The following is a 20550-nucleotide window of genomic DNA, read 5'->3' on the forward strand; positions in this document are numbered from 1 at the left end:
CAAAGAGTTGCTCGCTATTCTCCCTGCTGCTGCTCCAGAAGAGATAAAGAGCATTCAAGCAGCTGTTCAAAGTGGATTCACAGAGAGGATAGAAGAGGAAAATACATTCACAGAGGAAGTGGAAGAGGAAAGTGGATTCACAGAGGAAGATGAAAAGGACAGTGAACTCACAGAGGAAGAGGTGGCAGAATACTTCTAAGTGAATGAACAGAACTCAGAATCCCACTTTTCTACCACTATATCCAATGGAAAAACTAAAGCATGAAAAGAAGTTTATTATATTATCATAGAAGTAGTATTAACATTTGATGCTGCATGTTTGTTTTTTTCTTTAAACTTCTGAATAATCACTTTAAAAACCATTCTTCACTTTTGTTACATTTCATTAACTAATTTTCAATCTTCCAGGCTAACTGAACTCATTTTACAACAAATACTGTATATTTCTGTGCATAATTAAAGCTAATTTAATGGTCAATTGTTCCTGTAATAGTTATTTCACACTTCACACTCTGGCAGCACCTCGGCTTTCAGTCTAACAATTTCCCCAATGATGTAATTGTAAAAATACAAAAAAAGTAACACACCCACAAACAACAACACTGTAAGCACAAAGAGACTTTTATGACTTCAAAAACTCGCTAGTGTACACCAAGTGCTCAGAATTTCTTTGAGTTATGTCTACAGTTTAAATATAATATGTAAAAAAAACTCATTTTAAATTTGATCATAACTGGGCAACACCTGCAAGGTTATTTTAGTATTTGTGCAACAGAAACAGAGCTAATAAGCTAACAAAAATAAATTAAAAAAATAAATTTAAAATTAAATTTTAAAAACGTTGTCACAAGACCTGAATATCTAAACCAGCATGTTGAGTTGTTATCCAATTAACCCAATAATGAAACAAATAACACAACTAAACTACCCAATATGTGCAACCTAGTCACTGGGTTAAAATTCACAACCTGGTGTTTTCATGATTGGCGTTCATCAACATAAGCATGCAAGTACAAAAAAAGTCAGTGTTCCTATAACTTATGTAAGTCTGGTGGAAATTTTCAGTCAGGTTTGGCTTATGCAAATATTTACACACAGGTTTACTAACCGATTGATAAATGAGGCCCAACACCTGTCACTCTTAATGACAAATCCTGTCCTACAGCGCCATCTGCTGTTTGGTGGGTATTTTCTTTTTTTTTTATCTGAATAACTGATTTCCAAAATGATTTTGTACATCAAATTCTCACATAACCTGTCACTTCTGTTTTACAACATGTGATAGATATCTCCCAGCAGAATTAAAATCTCCATGTATATGAACTTTATCTCACTAACAGGCTTCACATCATCATTAGCAAAAATATTGTGGCTTTGAATTTAAAATATTTACAGCTAATATAGGCTGAAGAGTTATTGGATCAATAAATGATACTGATTTTTGTTTACCTGAACTCAAGCATCAATGAAAGGAAGGACATAAACCTATTTACCAAATTATTTTTAATTTACTTCATTTAGAAAGTTATTGGCACCTAAAAAGAATAGATATTGTTGACTATTATGTGTAAAAAGTTTTTACTGAATGTTATTTTTCCATTTTACTATGTAATTACTGTATGCTGATTTAGCAAAAAGTGTCACAGCAGAGACAGTTGCAGGAAATGCTTTTATTAAAAAAGGGACTGGCGAACACAAAAACAAAATCTGAAACACTTGGTGTAATCAAGGTGGAGAGACAGGCGTGAGGTCAGCTGATGAAGAAACGGGGAAATCAGAGGTAAAGATAAAAGTCACAATTGAGAAAACTGGGAGCAGTTTCATCTCTCCTCAGGGCTGTAGTCTTCCCAGGCAAATAGGTATTGGTTTACCACTGCAGCTAGTGGCATTGCATCAGTATGCACAGGTACACACAAACCATGACTTTTACTATTCTGCATGTGCATTAATGTAAACTCTCATCCCATCTGTAATAGTAGTTGCAATTGGTAATTGACAGTAGCTGGAAAAGTGCTTCCAGTTATTAAAAATCATTTATTTTGGTAATTTCATTTCTGAAAATTATATTTATTGCTAGAATTTTTTGTAAACAATTACTTCTTTTTATTGTTTATTAATCTGTTTATTGTTATGTGTGAAGAAGTGACCTTCTTCACCGCTGCAAGCGGCAGCACTGGCGCTCATACGCATGCACTCACACACATTCATTCACCACACGCACCCATCCGTTACCTCTTAATGCTGTTTGGAAAGCGGGTGCACAAGCGATCTGATAGCGCTTGGTCATTCATCCATATTGCACACTCTCCTTTCATTATTCCCTCTGGACATATCACACATACTCATTTCTCACTTGTTTTTGTTTTATTGTTAAACGGCTGTGTTATTTGTTGGTATAACCGGGTTCTTTGGAGCTGTGCCCGCAAACACGAGCCCATGGCGGCGATCCCTTAAGACGTCATCAGATTGCGCGGCGCAGACGCGATGGGTGAAACCATGTCTTGTCTTTATGTGGGGGTATCAGAGTTCTAAACGGCAAAAGAGTTTGATTGCGTTATTGATGTTGGTTTTATTATGAGTATACTTAATGCAGTTTGTATAATGTTTGTTTGATGTTAAGGGTTACTTTATTATGATTAATCTTAAGGTAGAAGACAATGTACCTGGAAAACATACCTGTTAATGGTGTGCCCCTGGGAAAAAGGGCGGAGTCTGGCCTTTATAAGCCTCGTCCAGACGCCAGTTGGTTGCTTGTTTACCAAGTCAAAGCAAACGCGCTACTGCAGTGCCGTGAACTGAAAACCCTTGTATAGTGTCGATACCTGTGACTGTATATATATTTGTGTAGATATATTTTTTTTGATTTATTAATCTATTTTTTTTGTGTGTTGCTTTGGTACTTTGTATTTTTGGGATGGTTCACTTGTAAATGATTATTTATTTATTATTTATTTATTTTTTTGTTTTGTTTGCTTATTTTTCTACTTTCTCACGGTTGGTTTGTTGGACTTTTGGTGCACCTGTGAATAAACATCACCACTCTACAGAGTACTTGCAGGTTGAGCCATCATTGTTTCCCCTCCTTTGGATCTTAGCATGCTGCAGTAGACCCTGCCAAAAGTGTACTGCATCACATTATGAATCACTTCTTTGTGAATACTGGTATTCAACTTACTCAGATGAAGAAAGTCATCTTAATCTGAAACAGAAAGTAAAAGTTCTGTCGGGGGAAAAACTAAACTGAGAATGAGATCATCATAATAATCCCCTCCAGTGTCTCTACCCATCTGTGATATCTCTTACAGAATGCTTTTTTATTAAAAAAGTACCCTATAGATTGGAAGGGATTTAAATAAAAACAAGCCTAAACACTATTTTGTGAGCCTTCACCTCAACTATACTTTATACTAGTCTCACGTTACACAAGGTTAAATTACATTCTGATTTTCCAATTTATTCCCTTTTTGTCATAGTCATCATTTTATCTTTTTTATATTTAACCAGTTTGAATCAAAATGCTCATGGTATTACATATTTAAACACAAAAAATGAATCTAGTAATCAGAAAAACATCATGCAATATGATTACCTTGTCACAGCATTTCTTGTTCTGCCAAAGGACACAAAACTCTGGACCATGTTTACACTAATGTGGCTGATGCTTACAAAGTCACACTCCTCCCCCACCTTGGACAATCTGACCATCTTTCATTGTTTCTGCTGCCCAAGTACTCTCCAATCATCAAAAGTGTAAAACCCACAACCAGGACTGTTAAAGTCTGGCTGGACGGGGCTAACAACACTCTCCAGCAGCAGTTCTCACACACTGACTGGAGTGAATTTGCTGACCAGGGCCACCGTAGACTCAGACACCAACATAAACACCTACACCATTGTTCTGGAGCACATCAACAGATGTGTGGACCAGGTGACCACGCGGAAAACAATTAGACGAGCTCAACCACTTCTATGCTCGTTTTGAAAAATGGAGGATGGAGCCCATGCTCAAGGCTGAGCTACTACCAGGTGAGCAGCCACTCACACTCTCCACCTCTGAAGTGTGTGCTACTCTGAACAGGGTTAATGCATGTAAAGCAGCTGGTCCCAATGGCATCCCTGGCTGGGTATTTTGAGCCTGTGCAGAGCAACTGACTGGAGTCTTCACAGACATCTTTAACCTGTCCCTAGCTCAAGCAGTTGTCCCCACCTGCTTTAAGTCAGCTACCATCGTGCCTGTGCCCAGGGACTCCGCTGCAACGACACCCAGTGACTTTCGTCCCGTTGCACTCACCCCGTCATAGCAAAGGGCTTCGAAAGGCTGGTCCTCACCCACCTCCAAGCCTGTCTACCTCCCACTCTGGATCCATACCAGTTCGCTTATCACCGCAACAGGTCAACAGAGGATGCCATGTCCATAGCGCTCCATTCTGCTCTTACTCACCTGGACAACCCCAACACTTACGCCAGGATGCTGTTCATAGACTTTAGTTCAGCATTTAACACAGTCAGCCCATCCAAACTAATCTTAAAGCTTAAACAGCTTGGAATCAGTACTCCTCTCTGCAACTGGACTCTGGACTTTCTCTCAAACAGACCACAGTCTGTCAGACTGGACAACCTCACCTCCTTCAGTCTCATCCTCAACACTGGAGTTCCCCAGGGATGTGTATTGTCCCCTCTTCTATACTCCCTTTTCACCCATGACTGCATACCTGTACATGCCTCTAACAGCATTATCAAGTTTGCAGATGACACCACGGTGATAGGCCTGATTAGAGGTAACGATGAGACATCTTACAGGGAGGAGATCCAGCACCTTGTGGCATGGTGTGGGGACAACAACCTGGTACTCAACACCAAAAAAACAAAGGAGGTCATCATGGACTCGCTCAGAGGAAGCAATGAAAGCCATGGAAGAACAACTTAAGGAAGCACATGAAAGTTACAACAAAGCAATGGATTCACTACCCAGTGGATGGGAGATGATTGGTATGGATCTTGTCGCAGGCTTTACTGAGAGCCTCACAACTCTAGCTAATGGAGTAACAGCTGTGATTACCCAGCCAGTGAACCAACTCTGTCAAGCTTCCAGAAGAATTGCTGATACAAAGCATCATATTAAAGATCAAGAATCTGCTGTTGATGTAATTAATATTTATAGCAAATCTGCAGAAATCCTGATGAGCGCAATGGGAGCAGTCGTGGCCTAATGGTTAGATAGTTGTAACCCAAAGGTGAACCTGCAGGTCATGGGTTCAAGTCTCAGGTCTGGCAGGGATTGTAGGTGGGGGGAGTGAATGACAAGCGCTCTCTTCCACCCTCAATACCATGACTGAGGTGAGTCCCTTGAGCAAGGCACCATACCTCCAACTGCTCTCCGGGCGCAGCAGCAAAAAAAAAGGCTGCCCCCTGCTCTGGGTGTGTGTTCACTACTGTGTGTGTGTGTGCACTTGGATGGGTTAAATGCAAAGCACAAATTCCGAGTATGGGCCACCATACTTGGCCACAAGTCACTTCACTTCACTTAGAATGTATAAGAGTTTGTGCAGGACAATACTATTAACTCAAAAGACTTGTATAATCAAAAGAATAAAGCTACATTAACAGATTTCCAGGCAGATCAGTTCAAAAGAATCAAGGAAAGCTTAGAAAAAAGCCCAAAGTGCAAAGAAAAAATTGATGCCCAAGACATATGTGATGAGGGCATTGCAATCTGTGCAGAACTAGCAAAGTATGCACCAGAGGGGAAATGTGAAGAAGCCAAAACAAAGGAGCTGGTTGAAAGGATCAGAAAACTGACTGAATCAGCTCGCAGTTTCGACAGCAAAAGTAAAGACGTCACAAAGTCTCCTTCCCTGGCTCCCAAACCACCCATGATAAGTGAGAAGATGAGCGCTTTACAAAGGCCATCAGAGAATGCCAGGTTCTGCATAGAGCAGAGCCACGCTCAACTGGACAAGACCAGAGAGATCTATAAGAAAAGTGTAAAGTGTATGCGGAACATACATGGAGAAGACCCAAAAGGAGCTGACTGAAATCCTGATTCAATTCAATTCAATTTTATTTGTATAGCGCTTTTAACAATGGACATTGTCACAAAGCAGCTTTACAGAAATAAATGGATTCACAAAAATATATTGTAAATATTTAAATTTATCACTGTGAATTTATCCCTAATGAGCAAGCCAGTGGCGACGGTGGCAAGGAAAAACTCCCCGAGATGATATGAGGAAGAAACCTTGAGAGGAACCAGGCTCAAAAGGGAACCCATCCTCATCTGGGTGCAACGGATAGTGCAATTATAAATAAATCCCTTCTATTGTGTACTATATGGACAAATAGTGCAATTGTGCAACCAATAAATTCATCACAGTATTTGCAGGAGGTCCGGCTGGTTAAAATCCATCCACTGTCCACTGATGGAGTCCTGAGTACGAAGCTGCTCGTGGCAACTGCAGCCCCAAAGCCACTACAGCAATCGCAGTCCCAAGCCATTACAGTACAGCTCCCCATATGTGATCCCCAAGCCATCTCCACAGCCCCCAGGTGGCACCATCCCCAGCAATCCAAACAGTTCTTCAGGCAGTCCATATGGGGCCACCCCCAGCAGCAGCGAGCGAACTCAACCGATGAGAACTCCAACCAGAAGTAGGGCATCAGGATGGGTCAGGCAGCGAGGAGGAGCAGAAGGGGTCAGGATCACTGGCATCACTGGCATCTCAGAAGTAGCATGTGTAGCTTGACAGAGAGTGAGGGAGAGAGAGAGATGGAGAGAAAGGAAGAGATTGTTAGGTGAGCTTTTGTCCTCTAATGGTTAAGCACGATGTACTTTGCATGCAGAGTGCAAGCAGGGACTCCGGCAAGACTAGCTATGACAGCATAACTGAAAGGGAGAGCCAGAAGCTAACACAGACATGAGGGCACCCTGGGACATAAGGCAGCCAGCCACTCCACCGTCGACAAACCTGAGTGAACGTGTGAGAGTGGGGGGGCCACAGCATCCAAACATCCCATTTCACCACAACACTCTATGCCTGTGAAACCCTCCAGACCTGCCCCTGTACCTAAGAAAACTATTCACAAAAGGCTTGACTAAACAAATATGTTTTCAGCCTAGACTTAAACACTGAGACTGTGTCTGAGCCCCGAACACTAAGTGGAAGGCTGTTCCATAACTGTGGGGCTTTGTATGAGAAAGCTCTACCCCCAGCTGTAGCCCGCATTATTCGAGGTACCAACAAATAGCCTGCATCTTTTGATCTGAGTAGGCGTGACGGATCATAAAAGACCAAAAGTTCGCTCAGGTACTGTGGCGCGAGACCATTTAGTGCTTTATAGGTCAATAGTAGTATTTTATAATCAATACGAAATTTGATTGGGAGCCAATGCAGTGTGGATAAGATAGGGGTGATGTGGTCATATCTTCTGGTTCTAGTAAGGACTCTCGCTGCTGCATTCTGGACTAACTGGAGCTTGTTTATGCATCTACTGGAACATCCAGACAGTAAGGCATTACAATAATCCAACCTAGAGGTAACAAAAGCATGAACTAATTTTTCTGCATCGTGTAGTGACAATATATTTCTTATTTTAGCAATATTTCTGAGATGAAAGAAAGCAATCCTAGTTATATTATCTACATGAGCTTCAAAAGAAAGACTGGAGTCGATAATCACACCAAGGTCTTTTACTGCTGCACATGATGAAACAGAAAGGTCATCCAGAGTTATTATGTAATCAGAAAGCTTACTTCTAGCTGCATGTGGTCCTAGTACAAGTACTTCTGTCTTGTCAGAATTAAGTAAGAGAAAGTTAATAAGCATCCAGTTTCTAATGTCTTTTACACATTCCTCAACTTTATTAAGCTGGTGTCTGTCATCTGGCTTTGCTGAAACATACAACTGTGTGTCATCAGCGTAACAGTGGAAGCTAATACCATGCTTACGAATAATTTTGCCCAGAGGTAGCATATATAAAGAAAAGAGCAGTGGGCCTAAAACAGAGCCTTGCGGAACACCAAACTTTACCTTAGCATGAGAAGTCACCATTTACGTTTACAAACTGATAACGATCAGTCAAATAAGACCTGAGCCAGGAAAGGGCTGTTCCCTTAATGCCTACTACATTTTCTAGTCTATTGAGGAGAATAGCATGATCAATGGTATCAAAAGCTGCACTAAGGTCAAGCAGCACCAGCAAGGAGACACAACCCTGATCAGAGGCCAGTAGTAAGTCATTTACAACTTTTACCAGTGCTGTCTCTGTGCTATGATGAGGCCTAAATCCTGACTGATACATTTCATGAATGTTATTCCTATGTAAGTATGAGCATAGCTGCTGTGCTACAACCTTTTCAAGGACCTTGGAAATAAAGGGGAGGTTTGATATTGGCCTGTAGTTGGACAGTTGACAGGGATTGAGGTCAGGTTTTTTAATCAGGGGCTTGATAACTGCTAATTTAAAAGATTTAGGTACATAGCCAATGCTAAGGGAAGAACTGATTATCTTTAAAAGAGGTTTGATTGTTTCAGGAATTATCTGTTTGAGGAAACAAGTAGGTAAAGGATCTAGCATACAGGTTGATGATTTTGATGATGAAATTAGTGAAATTAGTTCAGTCTCTTCAAGGGGACTAAAGCGTTGTAGTTGTTTATCTAATATTATCATATTATCATCTACAGGGTTAGTTATAGAACTGTCCGGTTTTAAATTAATAGTCTGAATTTCTAGCCTGATATTTTCAATTTTACCATTGAAAAAATTCATGAAGTCATCGCTGCTATATAATGATTGTGTGCGTGTTTCTATTGTGGTCTTATTCCTAGTTAATTTTGCTACAGTATTAAATAAGAATCTAGGATTATTTCTGTTATCTTCAATTAGGGTGGAGAGATACATTGATCTAGCAGCACTAAGAGCTTTCTTATAGCTCAATAGGCTCTCCTTCCATGCTATTTGAAATACTACCAAGTTAGTTTGACGCCATTTACGTTCTAGTTTTCGAGTGGTCTGTTTTAAAGTTCGTGTGTGATCGCTATACCAGGGTGCTAGCTTTTTCTCCCTAATTATTTTTCTTTTAAGTGGAGCTACCTTATCAAGTGAGTTGCAGAACGTTGATTCCAAACATTCAGTTGCCTGGTCAAGTTCTTCGGGATCAGACGGTGATCCAATCATGGTTGATAAATCTGGGAGATTACTGATAAAACTCTGTGCAGTTGTTGACGTGAACGTACGTTTGACACGGTGACGTGGCAAGGTGCATATACTATGATTAATACACATTTTAAATGAGATGAGGTAATGATCTGAGATAGCTTCAGACTGTGGACATGAGACTATATTTTCTATATTTAATCCGAATGTTAGTATTAAATCAAGAGTGTGACCACCACTATGGGTGGGTCCTATTACATTCTGATTAACCCCTACAGAATCTAGAATGGACACAACTGCTGTTCTCAGAGGGTCATCTGGATTATCAAAATGAATATTAAAGTCTCCAACAATTAATGCCTTGTCTAAAGAAACAACCAGGTTAGAGATGAAATCCGCAAATTCACACAGGAATTCAGAATATGGCCCTGGGGGTCTGTAAATAATAATTACTGGAATCACCTGGGTAGACTTATTTTTAGTGGCTACGTATGTTATGTTAGAATAAAGAACTTCAAATGCGTTGAATTTATGACTAGGTTTTTGTGTGACGGCTAGATTATCATTATAAATGACTGCGACGCCTCCTCCTTTGCCAGTTAGACGGGGCTGATGTATGTAACTGTACCCGGGAGGACTAGCTTCATTTAATGCTACAAATTCGTTTGGTTTAATCCACGTTTCTGTTAAACACAGTACATCAAACTCCTGATCAGTAATGGTTTCATTAACAATAAGCGCTTTAGACGTAAGAGATCTAATATTCAACAGTCCTAGCTTCAGATCAACGGTGCTGGCTATGCATTCGGTATGGTTTAATTTTATGTTAATTAGATTACTAAAACAAACTGTCTGAGTATGTCTATAATTTTGTTTAGCTCGGGGAACAGACACAGTCTCAATACGGTGGAACCTAAGTGACGACTCAGTGCAGCTAGCAGACGGTCGGTTTAGCCTGCTTGTCTGCTCCCTGGCCTTGGCCCTGGATTGTCACCGATTAACTAGGCCTGTTCTGAGACTATGTGCTATGCTGCAAGAAATGAGAGCAGCACCTTCCCGAGTGGGATGGACACCGTCCCGCCCTAACAGGCCAGCCTTGCCCTCAAAGTTAGTCCAATTATCTATGATCACCATGAGGAACTGCGAGGTCAAAGAGATAGACTTTAAAACCACTATACAAATGCTGGTCAAAGGTATGGATGCAATGGGGAGAGTGAAGGAGCAGTGGGAGAAGATGGTGTACTTCTTTCAGATGGTGTTCAATATCGTGAAAACCAGCCTGAGCAGAACCCTTAAAGATTTTGTCTCCACATCTGAGAAAACACAATCACTTTCCTATAACGCAAAGCTCTGCTCCAATATACAATCAAGCCTTTCAAGCCACTAACATCGCCAGCCTCGTCCACATGATCGCAGCAACCTACACCAAGGTTTCCACCAATCACATCATGGATCGTGTCAGCTCTCTGGGAAAACTGATGGCCATGGACAAGGAAAAGCCAGAGTTTCTTTCTGAGCATCTGAAGTTGTGGGAATCCTGTGATGAGGCCCAGAAAGCCATCTTATGCCTTGTCCTCAAGAACAAGGATGAGTTTGGAAGAAAGGGTGTTGCAAGACAATAAGTGCTCAAAGTGCTTTGAGCCATGTCTACAGTTTAAATAAAATCCACACAATACACTCATTTTAAATTTAATCATAATTGGGCAACACCTGCAAGGTTATTTTAGTATTACCCAATAATGAAACAAATAACACAACTAAACTACCCAATATGTGCAACACAGTCGCTGGGTTAAAATTCACAACCCGGTGTTTGTAATTCTGATGGAAATTTTCAGTCAGGTTTGGTTTATGCAAAAATTTACACACAGGTTTACTAACAGATAAACAGAACTTTATCTCGCTAACAGGCTTCACATCATCATTAGCAAAAAAAAAACTAATGTGGCTTTGAATTTTCTAACAGACGTGCAAAAGTTTGGACACCCTGCTAGTTGCAAAGTCTTGTTAGGGCTTAATTGATTTATTATTCAGGTCAAGAATTGTCATTATCAATAACTATTTCAGAATGTAATAAATGATCTGACTCTTCAAATCTTGTGCTAACATTCCACAACCTTGGGTTCCTCTAAGCAGCTGACTGAGTATTTGAAAAGGAAGCTACCTGATGCCTAAAATGCAGAAGAAGCCTATAAAAATATATCTAAGTGCTCAGAATTTTTTACTGTTTGAAATGTCATTAAAACATTACAGTTAAAGAGAACTGTGGAAGTCAAGGAGTCTGTAAGACTGAGCGTTCTCTCAGATAGAACAGCCTGCATGCTGGGCAGAAAGGCAGAGCAAAATCCCCATATGATTCTAAGGACCTGCAGGAAGGTTTAGCTGACACAGGAGTGGTGGTGAACTCTTCTACTGTGCAGAATTGCTTCTGTATGGAAGAGTCGTCAGAAAGAAGCCTCACCTTCAACCACATCACAAAAGTGAATGTCTGATGTATGCAAAACAATATATAGATAAGCCAGAGGCACATGGGAAACAAGAGCTGTGGACTGATGAGGTACAGATGGAGCGCTCTGCCACAATCACCAAATGACTGTTTGGGGGGAAAAAAGGCACAGTATTTGATTAAAAAGACACCTTGTCAGCTGATAATCATGGGGTTGGATCTATTATGCTTTTGGGTTGTATGGCAGCCAGTGGCACAGGAAACACTGCATGGGTAGATGGAAACATGGATTCCAGTAAATATTTGAACATAAGTGAAAACCTGTGTGTGGATCTTAAACATGCTGCGCATGCAAGATGGTCCAAGAACATCTCAGATCTAGAAGTGTTCTGCAAGGAAGAGTGGTTGAAAATTAATTCTCCATGAATAGAAAGTCACTTAACTTTTTTTTTTTTTTTAATAGTTTGATGCAGAGGTTGTGTTTACTTCCAATCAACAAAATATGTAATTTTGCCAGGGGTGCCCAAACCTTTTCATACAATTGTATTCATCAGAAATGTAATCAATTACATAAAATAGTATATTACTTATAAAAATACAGTCATTTTTCTGTAACATTTTTTTTTTGAATGTTTGAAGATCTAATTTCTGATTACATTTCTTAGTAATTTTACTAACTTTCCCTGTAGCTAACTAGGCATAGTTTAGCTCAAGAAAGAAAAAGTAAGTTGACCATCGGGGTGTGTGTGGGTGTGAGTGTGTGAACAGTTAGACAAGAAGCTCTCGGGACCAGAAAACACCATGTTTATTGCCCTGACAATCAGCATGAACATGCAGCACTGTCTGTTTACAGCTTTCATTTATTCATTCTTTGTAACGGCCTGGCCAGGGCTTACTTTGGTCTACTAGTTTGTTTACATTTTGACAAACAGACCCAACTAAATTCATTAGAAAATTTCACAGGTAGGTACAAACTAAAATAATAACAATGTGAGCAGGACTTGGAAAAAAAACAGTCCCATGCACATCTATAGTTGAGAGTTGAGACCAATTATGAACTGGAGTGATGTAGCTGAGTTTGAGGAACTGTCACAGACAGAATTCCTCACCATGACAAGAGTGCTAATTGAACATTTTCTTTCAGTTTCACATTCTCTGAAGGAGCAGCTTTTCCAGTTTGTCATCCTGGGCAAAAAACCTTTTATTGATTTTTGAATTAAACACACCTGATAAAGGGATTAACATTCCCCTGTCCATTTTCTTTCAGTTTCACCTTCACTGAAAGTGCAGCCTTCAGGGAAAAACAAGCAAGAAATATTGCTGTGAGCAGAGATTATCAGGGTTCAAGCACTTCAAGAGCTTCAAATGCAAGCATAAAAAGATATTATGTATTGTGTATTATTTATTATGTATTATATTATGTATTATTTAGCAAGCCTGTAAGCACGTAAATTGGAGATGAAACAAGTGTCTCTATAGAATTTTGCATGCGTCTTTAGACTCATAAGATGCATGTGCTTACTTAATTTCATGAAGTTCTGAGGTTTCGTTTAGGAATTATAGACTCTTGAGTACACTTCTTCGTGCCCATATTTATAAATGACCCTGTTATAACCATCCAAAGACTACATTTCAACATTTTTTTTTCATAATTATTGATGTAGGGAGTCCAGAAAATACAGTCCAGAGAATTGTACTTGTTGAGGTTGAGTGAAAAATGTAGGACTAGTTCGCAAAAGTAGTTTTTTTTTTAAATAGTCACAAATATTTAATGATTAATTAATGATTAATTAAAAAGTTAATGATTTGATAGACACCAGTGGTTCTTGAGGCAAAATGGTTAAGTATTAGGAGGTGTAATATATTATATGAATACATGTGTATGTGTGTACTTTCACTGATCACTGTAGCGCCACAGTGTGGCCGATCGGGGCGAGACTTTGCGCCATGGTAGACCGAAGGAGTACTATGGTTTGGTCTGCATGATCAGATTTAAGGCATAAGAATAATAATAATAATAATAATAATAATAATAATAATAATAATATCCTTACATAAACAATAGGATTTCAGCACTTCATGCTTGAACCCCTCAAAAAGCAGCAAGGACTGCTTCATTCATCAATGACAATTACAAGATATGCAGAGTGCAACTTTTTCTTTCAGTTCTTTTAATCATTGAGCTCCCTATGACTCAGGGCTGAGGCTTACCGGCAGTAAGGGATTTATGTAAAAGGACAAGTTCCAACACTTCATACTCTCCACACACACAACAGTGTACTCAAGCAGCACATTCACACACTCAGAAGTAGAGTGATGAACACAGCACACAGTGAGGAAACACACCACCATCAACAAAGAGGAGGTAAAGGCCATTCTGCCATTTGTCCTCAGCTCCTAAAATGAACCAAACACAAAAGAAATTAGGAGAAGCACAACTTCACCATTTGAAACAAGTCACAAGAAAATAAGAAAACAAAATAATCACACAAAAGATGGGGTAAGCAATCTCCATCGACCATTCTCAGTGAAATTCCGCCCAATTCTCGATTTTTCTCAGGAATTGATTTAGCTAATGCATTTTTCTCCATTCCAGAACATTCTGATAGCAGATACTGGTTCTCCTTTTGTTTTAAGGGAAAAAGATATCAGTGGAACGTGATGCCCCAAGGGTTCACTGACTTGCCTAATGTCTTTTCTACTCGTTTTTGCAGAACCTCAAGACCTTCCATCCACCTGCAGGAAGTAAACTGATAGTTTACGTTGACGGTCTGCTTTTAGCAAGCCCCGGTGAGCAAGCCTGCATGCAGGACACTGAGGCCTTGCTAAACATTTTAACAGAAATAGCCACAAGTGAGAAATTACCTTTGATACAAACATCAGTTAAGTATTTGGAACATGTCGTTTCAGATCAAGGTCAACAACTGGACCCTGACGGAGTTAAATCTCTCAGAGAACTACCAAAACCAGTGACTAAAAAAACAAGTGATGTCACTTTTGGGAGTGATGAACTACTGCAGGATTTGGATTCCAGAGTACGCAGAAATTTCACAACCACTATCTGACTTTCCAATGCATGATCAACAATTTCAATGCATGATCATGTTGAATGGACAGAAGAGGCTCATGGAGCTTTTGAAAAATTGAAAATGGTTGTTTTGTCTTCTCTTTGTTTAGGCATCCCGGACTATTCAAAGCCTTTCTGCTGATATGTTCATGAGAAGAAGGAATTTATGTCATCAGATCTTACAGAGCAACATGGGCATAGACAACGCCCCTTGGCCTACTATTCTAGGCATTTGGACCCTGTAACCCGGAGTCATCCCCCTTGCGTTTTGTTCTCTTGTTGCCGCTACAGAAGCCGTTTTGTCTGCATCCGATTTAGTAGCCATGCATGATTTACAGTGTTTCCAGAGACAGAGTGGTAGGTTTTATATGTAATTAAACAAAGAAACAAAAAAACTCTGGTTTAGGCCACACCCACTTCAGGTTTACATCTGAATACATATAGATATGGATATTTGGATCACTAAACAGATACACCTAGTGACCTAGTTTGCATTTGTATGCACAGGTACACACACACCATGACCTTTACTATTGTGATTGATGCTGTGTGTTAAACTGGTTTCTGCCTTCTGGCCAATCTCTTCAGTTATAAAGAGGTGCAAGACTCCATACAGCCAAAGAAGAAAATAATGCAATTCACAGTAAATTAATTGTTTTTGAGAAAGGATTTGATTCACTGAGAGGACGTCACTCTTTGGCACTGTAGTTGTACAGATATTCGAATGCACGAATTCAGCTGTTACCAGCCATCGTGTGTCTGTAGAGATATAGTGCCACTTTGATTAAATAATTTCTTTAATCATTATGGTGTATTAAATGTTATGTATTTGTTCTTACCTTTTTTATATTCTGTTTTTTTTAGGGGTGAACTGCACTCCCGCTTGGAAACTGGCCAAAGAACATATTTTATTGTTTTTTGAATTAAACACATAAAGGGATTAACGTTCTCCTGTACATTTTCTTTCAGTTTCACCTTCACTGAAAGTGCAGCCTTCAGGGAAAAACAAGCAAGAAATATTGCTGTGAGCAGAGATTATCAGGGTTCAAGTACTTCAAGAGCTGCAAGTCCAAGCAGAAAAAGATATTATGTATTATTTATTATGTATTATATTATGTGTAAATAGTCACAACTATTTAATGATTCGATAGACACCAGTGGTGCTTGAGGCAAAGCGGTTAAGTATTAGGAGGTGTAATATATTATATGAATACATGTGTATGTGTGTACTTTCCCTGATCACTGTAGCGCCACAGTGTGGCCGATCGGGGCGAGACCGAAGGAGTACTACCATCCCTCAAAGTTTCATGTGTCTAGGCCTCATGGTTTGGTCTGCATGATCAGTTTTAAGGCAGAATAATAATAATAATAATAATAATAATAATAATATCCTTACATAAACAGTAGGATTTCAGCACTTCGTGCTTGAACCCCTTGAAAGGCAGCAAGGACTGCTTCATACATCAATGACAATTACAAGATATGCAGGGTGTAACTTTTTCTTTCAGTTTCAATTTCTCTCACAGAGCAGCTTTTTCAGTTGGTCACCCCTGCCCAAAGAACATATTTTATTGTTTTTTTGAATTAAACACATCAGATTAACGTTCTCCTGAACATTTACTTTCAGTTTCACCTTCACTGAAAGTACAGCCTTCAGGGAAAGTAAGGCTTTGAAGTAAACACACCTGACAATGTTTAAACATTGAGCTCCCTATGACTCAGGGCTGAGGCTTAACGGCAGAAAGGGATTTATGTAAAAAGGACAAGTTCCAACACTTCATACTCTCCACACACACAACAGTGTACTCAAGCAGCACATTCACACACTCAGAAGTAGAGTGATGAACACAGCACACAGTGAGGAAACATGCCACCATCAACAAAGAGGAGGTAAAGGCCATTCTGTCATTTGTTCTCAGCTCCTAAAATGAACCAAACACAAAAGAAATTAGGAGAAGCACAACTTCACCATTTGACACAAGTCACAAGAAAATAAGAAAATAAAATAATCACACAAAAGATGGGGTAAGCAATCTCCATCGACCATTCTCAGTGAAATTCCGCCCAATTCTCAATTTTACTCAGGAATTGATTTAGCTAATGCATTTTTCTCCATTCCAGAACATTCTGATAGCAGATACTGGTTCTCCTTTTGTTTTAAGGGAAAAAGATATCAGTGGAAAAGTGATGCCCCAAGGGTTCACTGACTTGCCTAATGTCTTTTCTACTCGTCTTTGCAGAACCTCAAGGCCTTCCATCCACCTGCAGGAAGTAAACTGATAGTTTACGTTGACGGTCTGCTTTTAGCAAGCCCCAGTGAGCAAGCCTGCATGCAGGACACTGAGGCCTTGCTAAACATTTTAACAGAAATAGCCGCAAGTGAGAAATTACCTTTGATACAAACATCAGTTAAGTATTTGGAACATGTCGTTTCAGATCAAGGTCGACAACTGGACCCTGACGGAGTTAAATCTCTCAGGGAACTACCAAAACCAGTGACTAAAAAAACAAGTGATGTCACTTTTGGGAGTGATGAACTACTGCAGGATTTGGATTCCAGAGTACGCAGAAATTTCACAACCACTGTCTGACTTTCCAATGCATGATCAACAATTTCAATGCATGATCATGTTGAATGGACAGAAGAGGCTCATGGAGCTTTTGAAAAATTGAAAATGGTTGTTTTGTCTTCTCTTTGTTTAGGCATCCCGGACTATTCAAAGCCTTTCTGCTGATATGTTCATGAGAAGAAGGAATTTATGTCATCAGATCTTACAGAGCAACATGGGCATAGACAACGCCCCTTGGCCTACTATTCTAGGCATTTGGACCCTGTAACCCGGAGTCATCCCCCTTGCGTTTTGTTCTCTTGCTGCCGCTACAGAAGCCGTTTTGTCTGCATCCGATTTAGTAGCCATGCATGATTTACAGTGTTTCCAGAGACAGAGTGGTAGGTTTTATATGTAATTAAACAAAGAAACAAAAAAACTCTGGTTTAGGCCACACCCACTTCAGGTTTACATCTGAATACATATAGATATGGATATTTGGATCACTAAACAGATACACCTAGTGACCTAGTTTGCATTTGTATGCACAGGTACACACACACCATGACCTTTACTATTGTGATTGATGCCGTGTGTTAAACTGGTTTCTGCCTTCTGGCCAATCTCTTCAGTTATAAAGAGGTGCAAGACTCCATACAGCCAAAGAAGAAAATAATGCAATTCACAGTAAATTAATTGTTTTTGAGAAAGGATTTGATTCACTGAGAGGACGTCACTCTTTGGCACTGTAGTTGTACAGATATTCGAATGCACGAATTCAGCTGTTACCAGCCATCGTGTGTCTGTAGAGATATAGTGCCACTTTGATTAAATAATTTCTTTAATCATTATGGTGTATTAAATGTTATGTATTTGTTCTTACCTTTTTTATATTCTGTTTTTTTTAGGGGTGAACTGCACTCCCGCTTGGAAACTGGCCAAAGAACATATTTTATTGTTTTTTGAATTAAACACATAAAGGGATTAACGTTCTCCTGTACATTTTCTTTCAGTTTCACCTTCACTGAAAGTGCAGCCTTCAGGGAAAAACAAGCAAGAAATATTGCTGTGAGCAGAGATTATCAGGGTTCAAGTACTTCAAGAGCTGCAAGTCCAAGCAGAAAAAGATATTATGTATTATTTATTATGTATTATATTATGTGTAAATAGTCACAACTATTTAATGATTTGATAGACACCAGTGGTGCTTGAGGCAAAGCGGTTAAGTATTAGGAGGTGTAATATATTATATGAATACATGTGTATGTGTGTACTTTCCCTGATCACTGTAGCGCCACAGTGTGGCCGATCGGGGCGAGACCGAAGGAGTACTACCATCCCTCAAAGTTTCATGTGTCTAGGCCTCATGGTTTGGTCTGCATGATCAGTTTTAAGGCAGAATAATAATAATAATAATAATAATAATAATATCCTTACATAAACAGTAGGATTTCAGCACTTCGTGCTTGAACCCCTTGAAAGGCAGCAAGGACTGCTTCATACATCAATGACAATTACAAGATATGCAGGGTGTAACTTTTTCTTTCAGTTTCAATTTCTCTCACAGAGCAGCTTTTTCAGTTGGTCACCCCTGCCCAAAGAACATATTTTATTGTTTTTTTGAATTAAACACATCAGATTAACGTTCTCCTGAACATTTACTTTCAGTTTCACCTTCACTGAAAGTACAGCCTTCAGGGAAAGTAAGGCTTTGAAGTAAACACACCTGACAATGTTTAAACATTGAGCTCCCTATGACTCAGGGCTGAGGCTTAACGGCAGAAAGGGATTTATGTAAAAAGGACAAGTTCCAACACTTCATACTCTCCACACACACAACAGTGTACTCAAGCAGCACATTCACACACTCAGAAGTAGAGTGATGAACACAGCACACAGTGAGGAAACACGCCACCATCAACAAAGAGGAGGTAAAGGCCATTCTGTCATTTGTTCTCAGCTCCTAAAATGAACCAAACACAAAAGAAATTAGGAGAAGCACAACTTCACCATTTGACACAAGTCACAAGAAAATAAGAAAATAAAATAATCACACAAAAGATGGGGTAAGCAATCTCCATCGACCATTCTCAGTGAAATTCCGCCCAATTCTCAATTTTACTCAGGAATTGATTTAGCTAATGCATTTTTCTCCATTCCAGAACATTCTGATAGCAGATACTGGTTCTCCTTTTGTTTTAAGGGAAAAAGATATCAGTGGAAAAGTGATGCCCCAAGGGTTCACTGACTTGCCTAATGTCTTTTCTACTCGTCTTTGCAGAACCTCAAGGCCTTCCATCCACCTGCAGGAAGTAAGCTGATAGTTTACGTTGACGGTCTGCTTTTAGCAAGCCCCAGTGAGCAAGCCTGCATGCAGGACACTGAGGCCTTGCTAAACATTTTAACAGAAATAGCCGCAAGTGAGAAATTACCTTTGATACAAACATCAGTTAAGTATTTGGAACATGTCGTTTCAGATCAAGGTCGACAACTGGACCCTGACGGAGTTAAATCTCTCAGGGAACTACCAAAACCAGTGACTAAAAAAACAAGTGATGTCACTTTTGGGAGTGATGAACTACTGCAGGATTTGGATTCCAGAGTACGCAGAAATTTCACAACCACTGTCTGACTTTCCAATGCATGATCAACAATTTCAATGCATGATCATGTTGAATGGACAGAAGAGGCTCATGGAGCTTTTGAAAAATTGAAAATGGTTGTTTTGTCTTCTCTTTGTTTAGGCATCCCGGACTATTCAAAGCCTTTCTGCTGATATGTTCATGAGAAGAAGGAATTTATGTCATCAGATCTTACAGAGCAACATGGGCATAGACAACGCCCCTTGGCCTACTATTCTAGGCATTTGGACCCTGTAACCCGGAGTCATCCCCCTTGCGTTTTGTTCTCTTGCTGCCGCTACAGAAGCCGTTTTGTCTGCATCCGATTTAGTAGCCATGCATGATTTACAGTGTTTCCAGAGACAGAGTGGTAGGTTTTATATGTAATTAAACAAAGAAACAAAAAAACTCTGGTTTAGGCCACACCCACTTCAGGTTTACATCTGAATACATATAGATATGGATATTTGGATCACTAAACAGATACACCTAGTGACCTAGTTTGCATTTGTATGCACAGGTACACACACACCATGACCTTTACTATTGTGATTGATGCTGTGTGTTAAACTGGTTTCTGCCTTCTGGCCAATCTCTTCAGTTATAAAGAGGTGCAAGACTCCATACAGCCAAAGAAGAAAATAATGCAATTCACAGTAAATTAATTGTTTTTGAGAAAGGATTTGATTCACTGAGAGGACGTCACTCTTTGGC

The 20550-nt window shown here is 39.7% G+C and overlaps 1 protein-coding gene across 1 annotated transcript; it reads left to right on the plus strand.

The window, feature by feature from the left end:
- Positions 1-3992: 3992 nt before the first annotated feature.
- Positions 3993-10775, plus strand: LOC117596404 (uncharacterized). Its single transcript, XM_034301454.1, is given in 6 exon segments — positions 3993-4026; positions 4302-4827; positions 4871-5195; positions 5541-5991; positions 10248-10509; positions 10511-10775. Coding segments are annotated over 6 exon segments (1863 nt in total).
- The last annotated feature ends 9775 nt before the right edge of the window (positions 10776-20550 follow it).

This window comes from Pangasianodon hypophthalmus, chromosome 29 (assembly GCF_027358585.1).
Source record: "Pangasianodon hypophthalmus isolate fPanHyp1 chromosome 29, fPanHyp1.pri, whole genome shotgun sequence".
NCBI lineage: Eukaryota > Metazoa > Chordata > Actinopteri > Siluriformes > Pangasiidae > Pangasianodon > Pangasianodon hypophthalmus.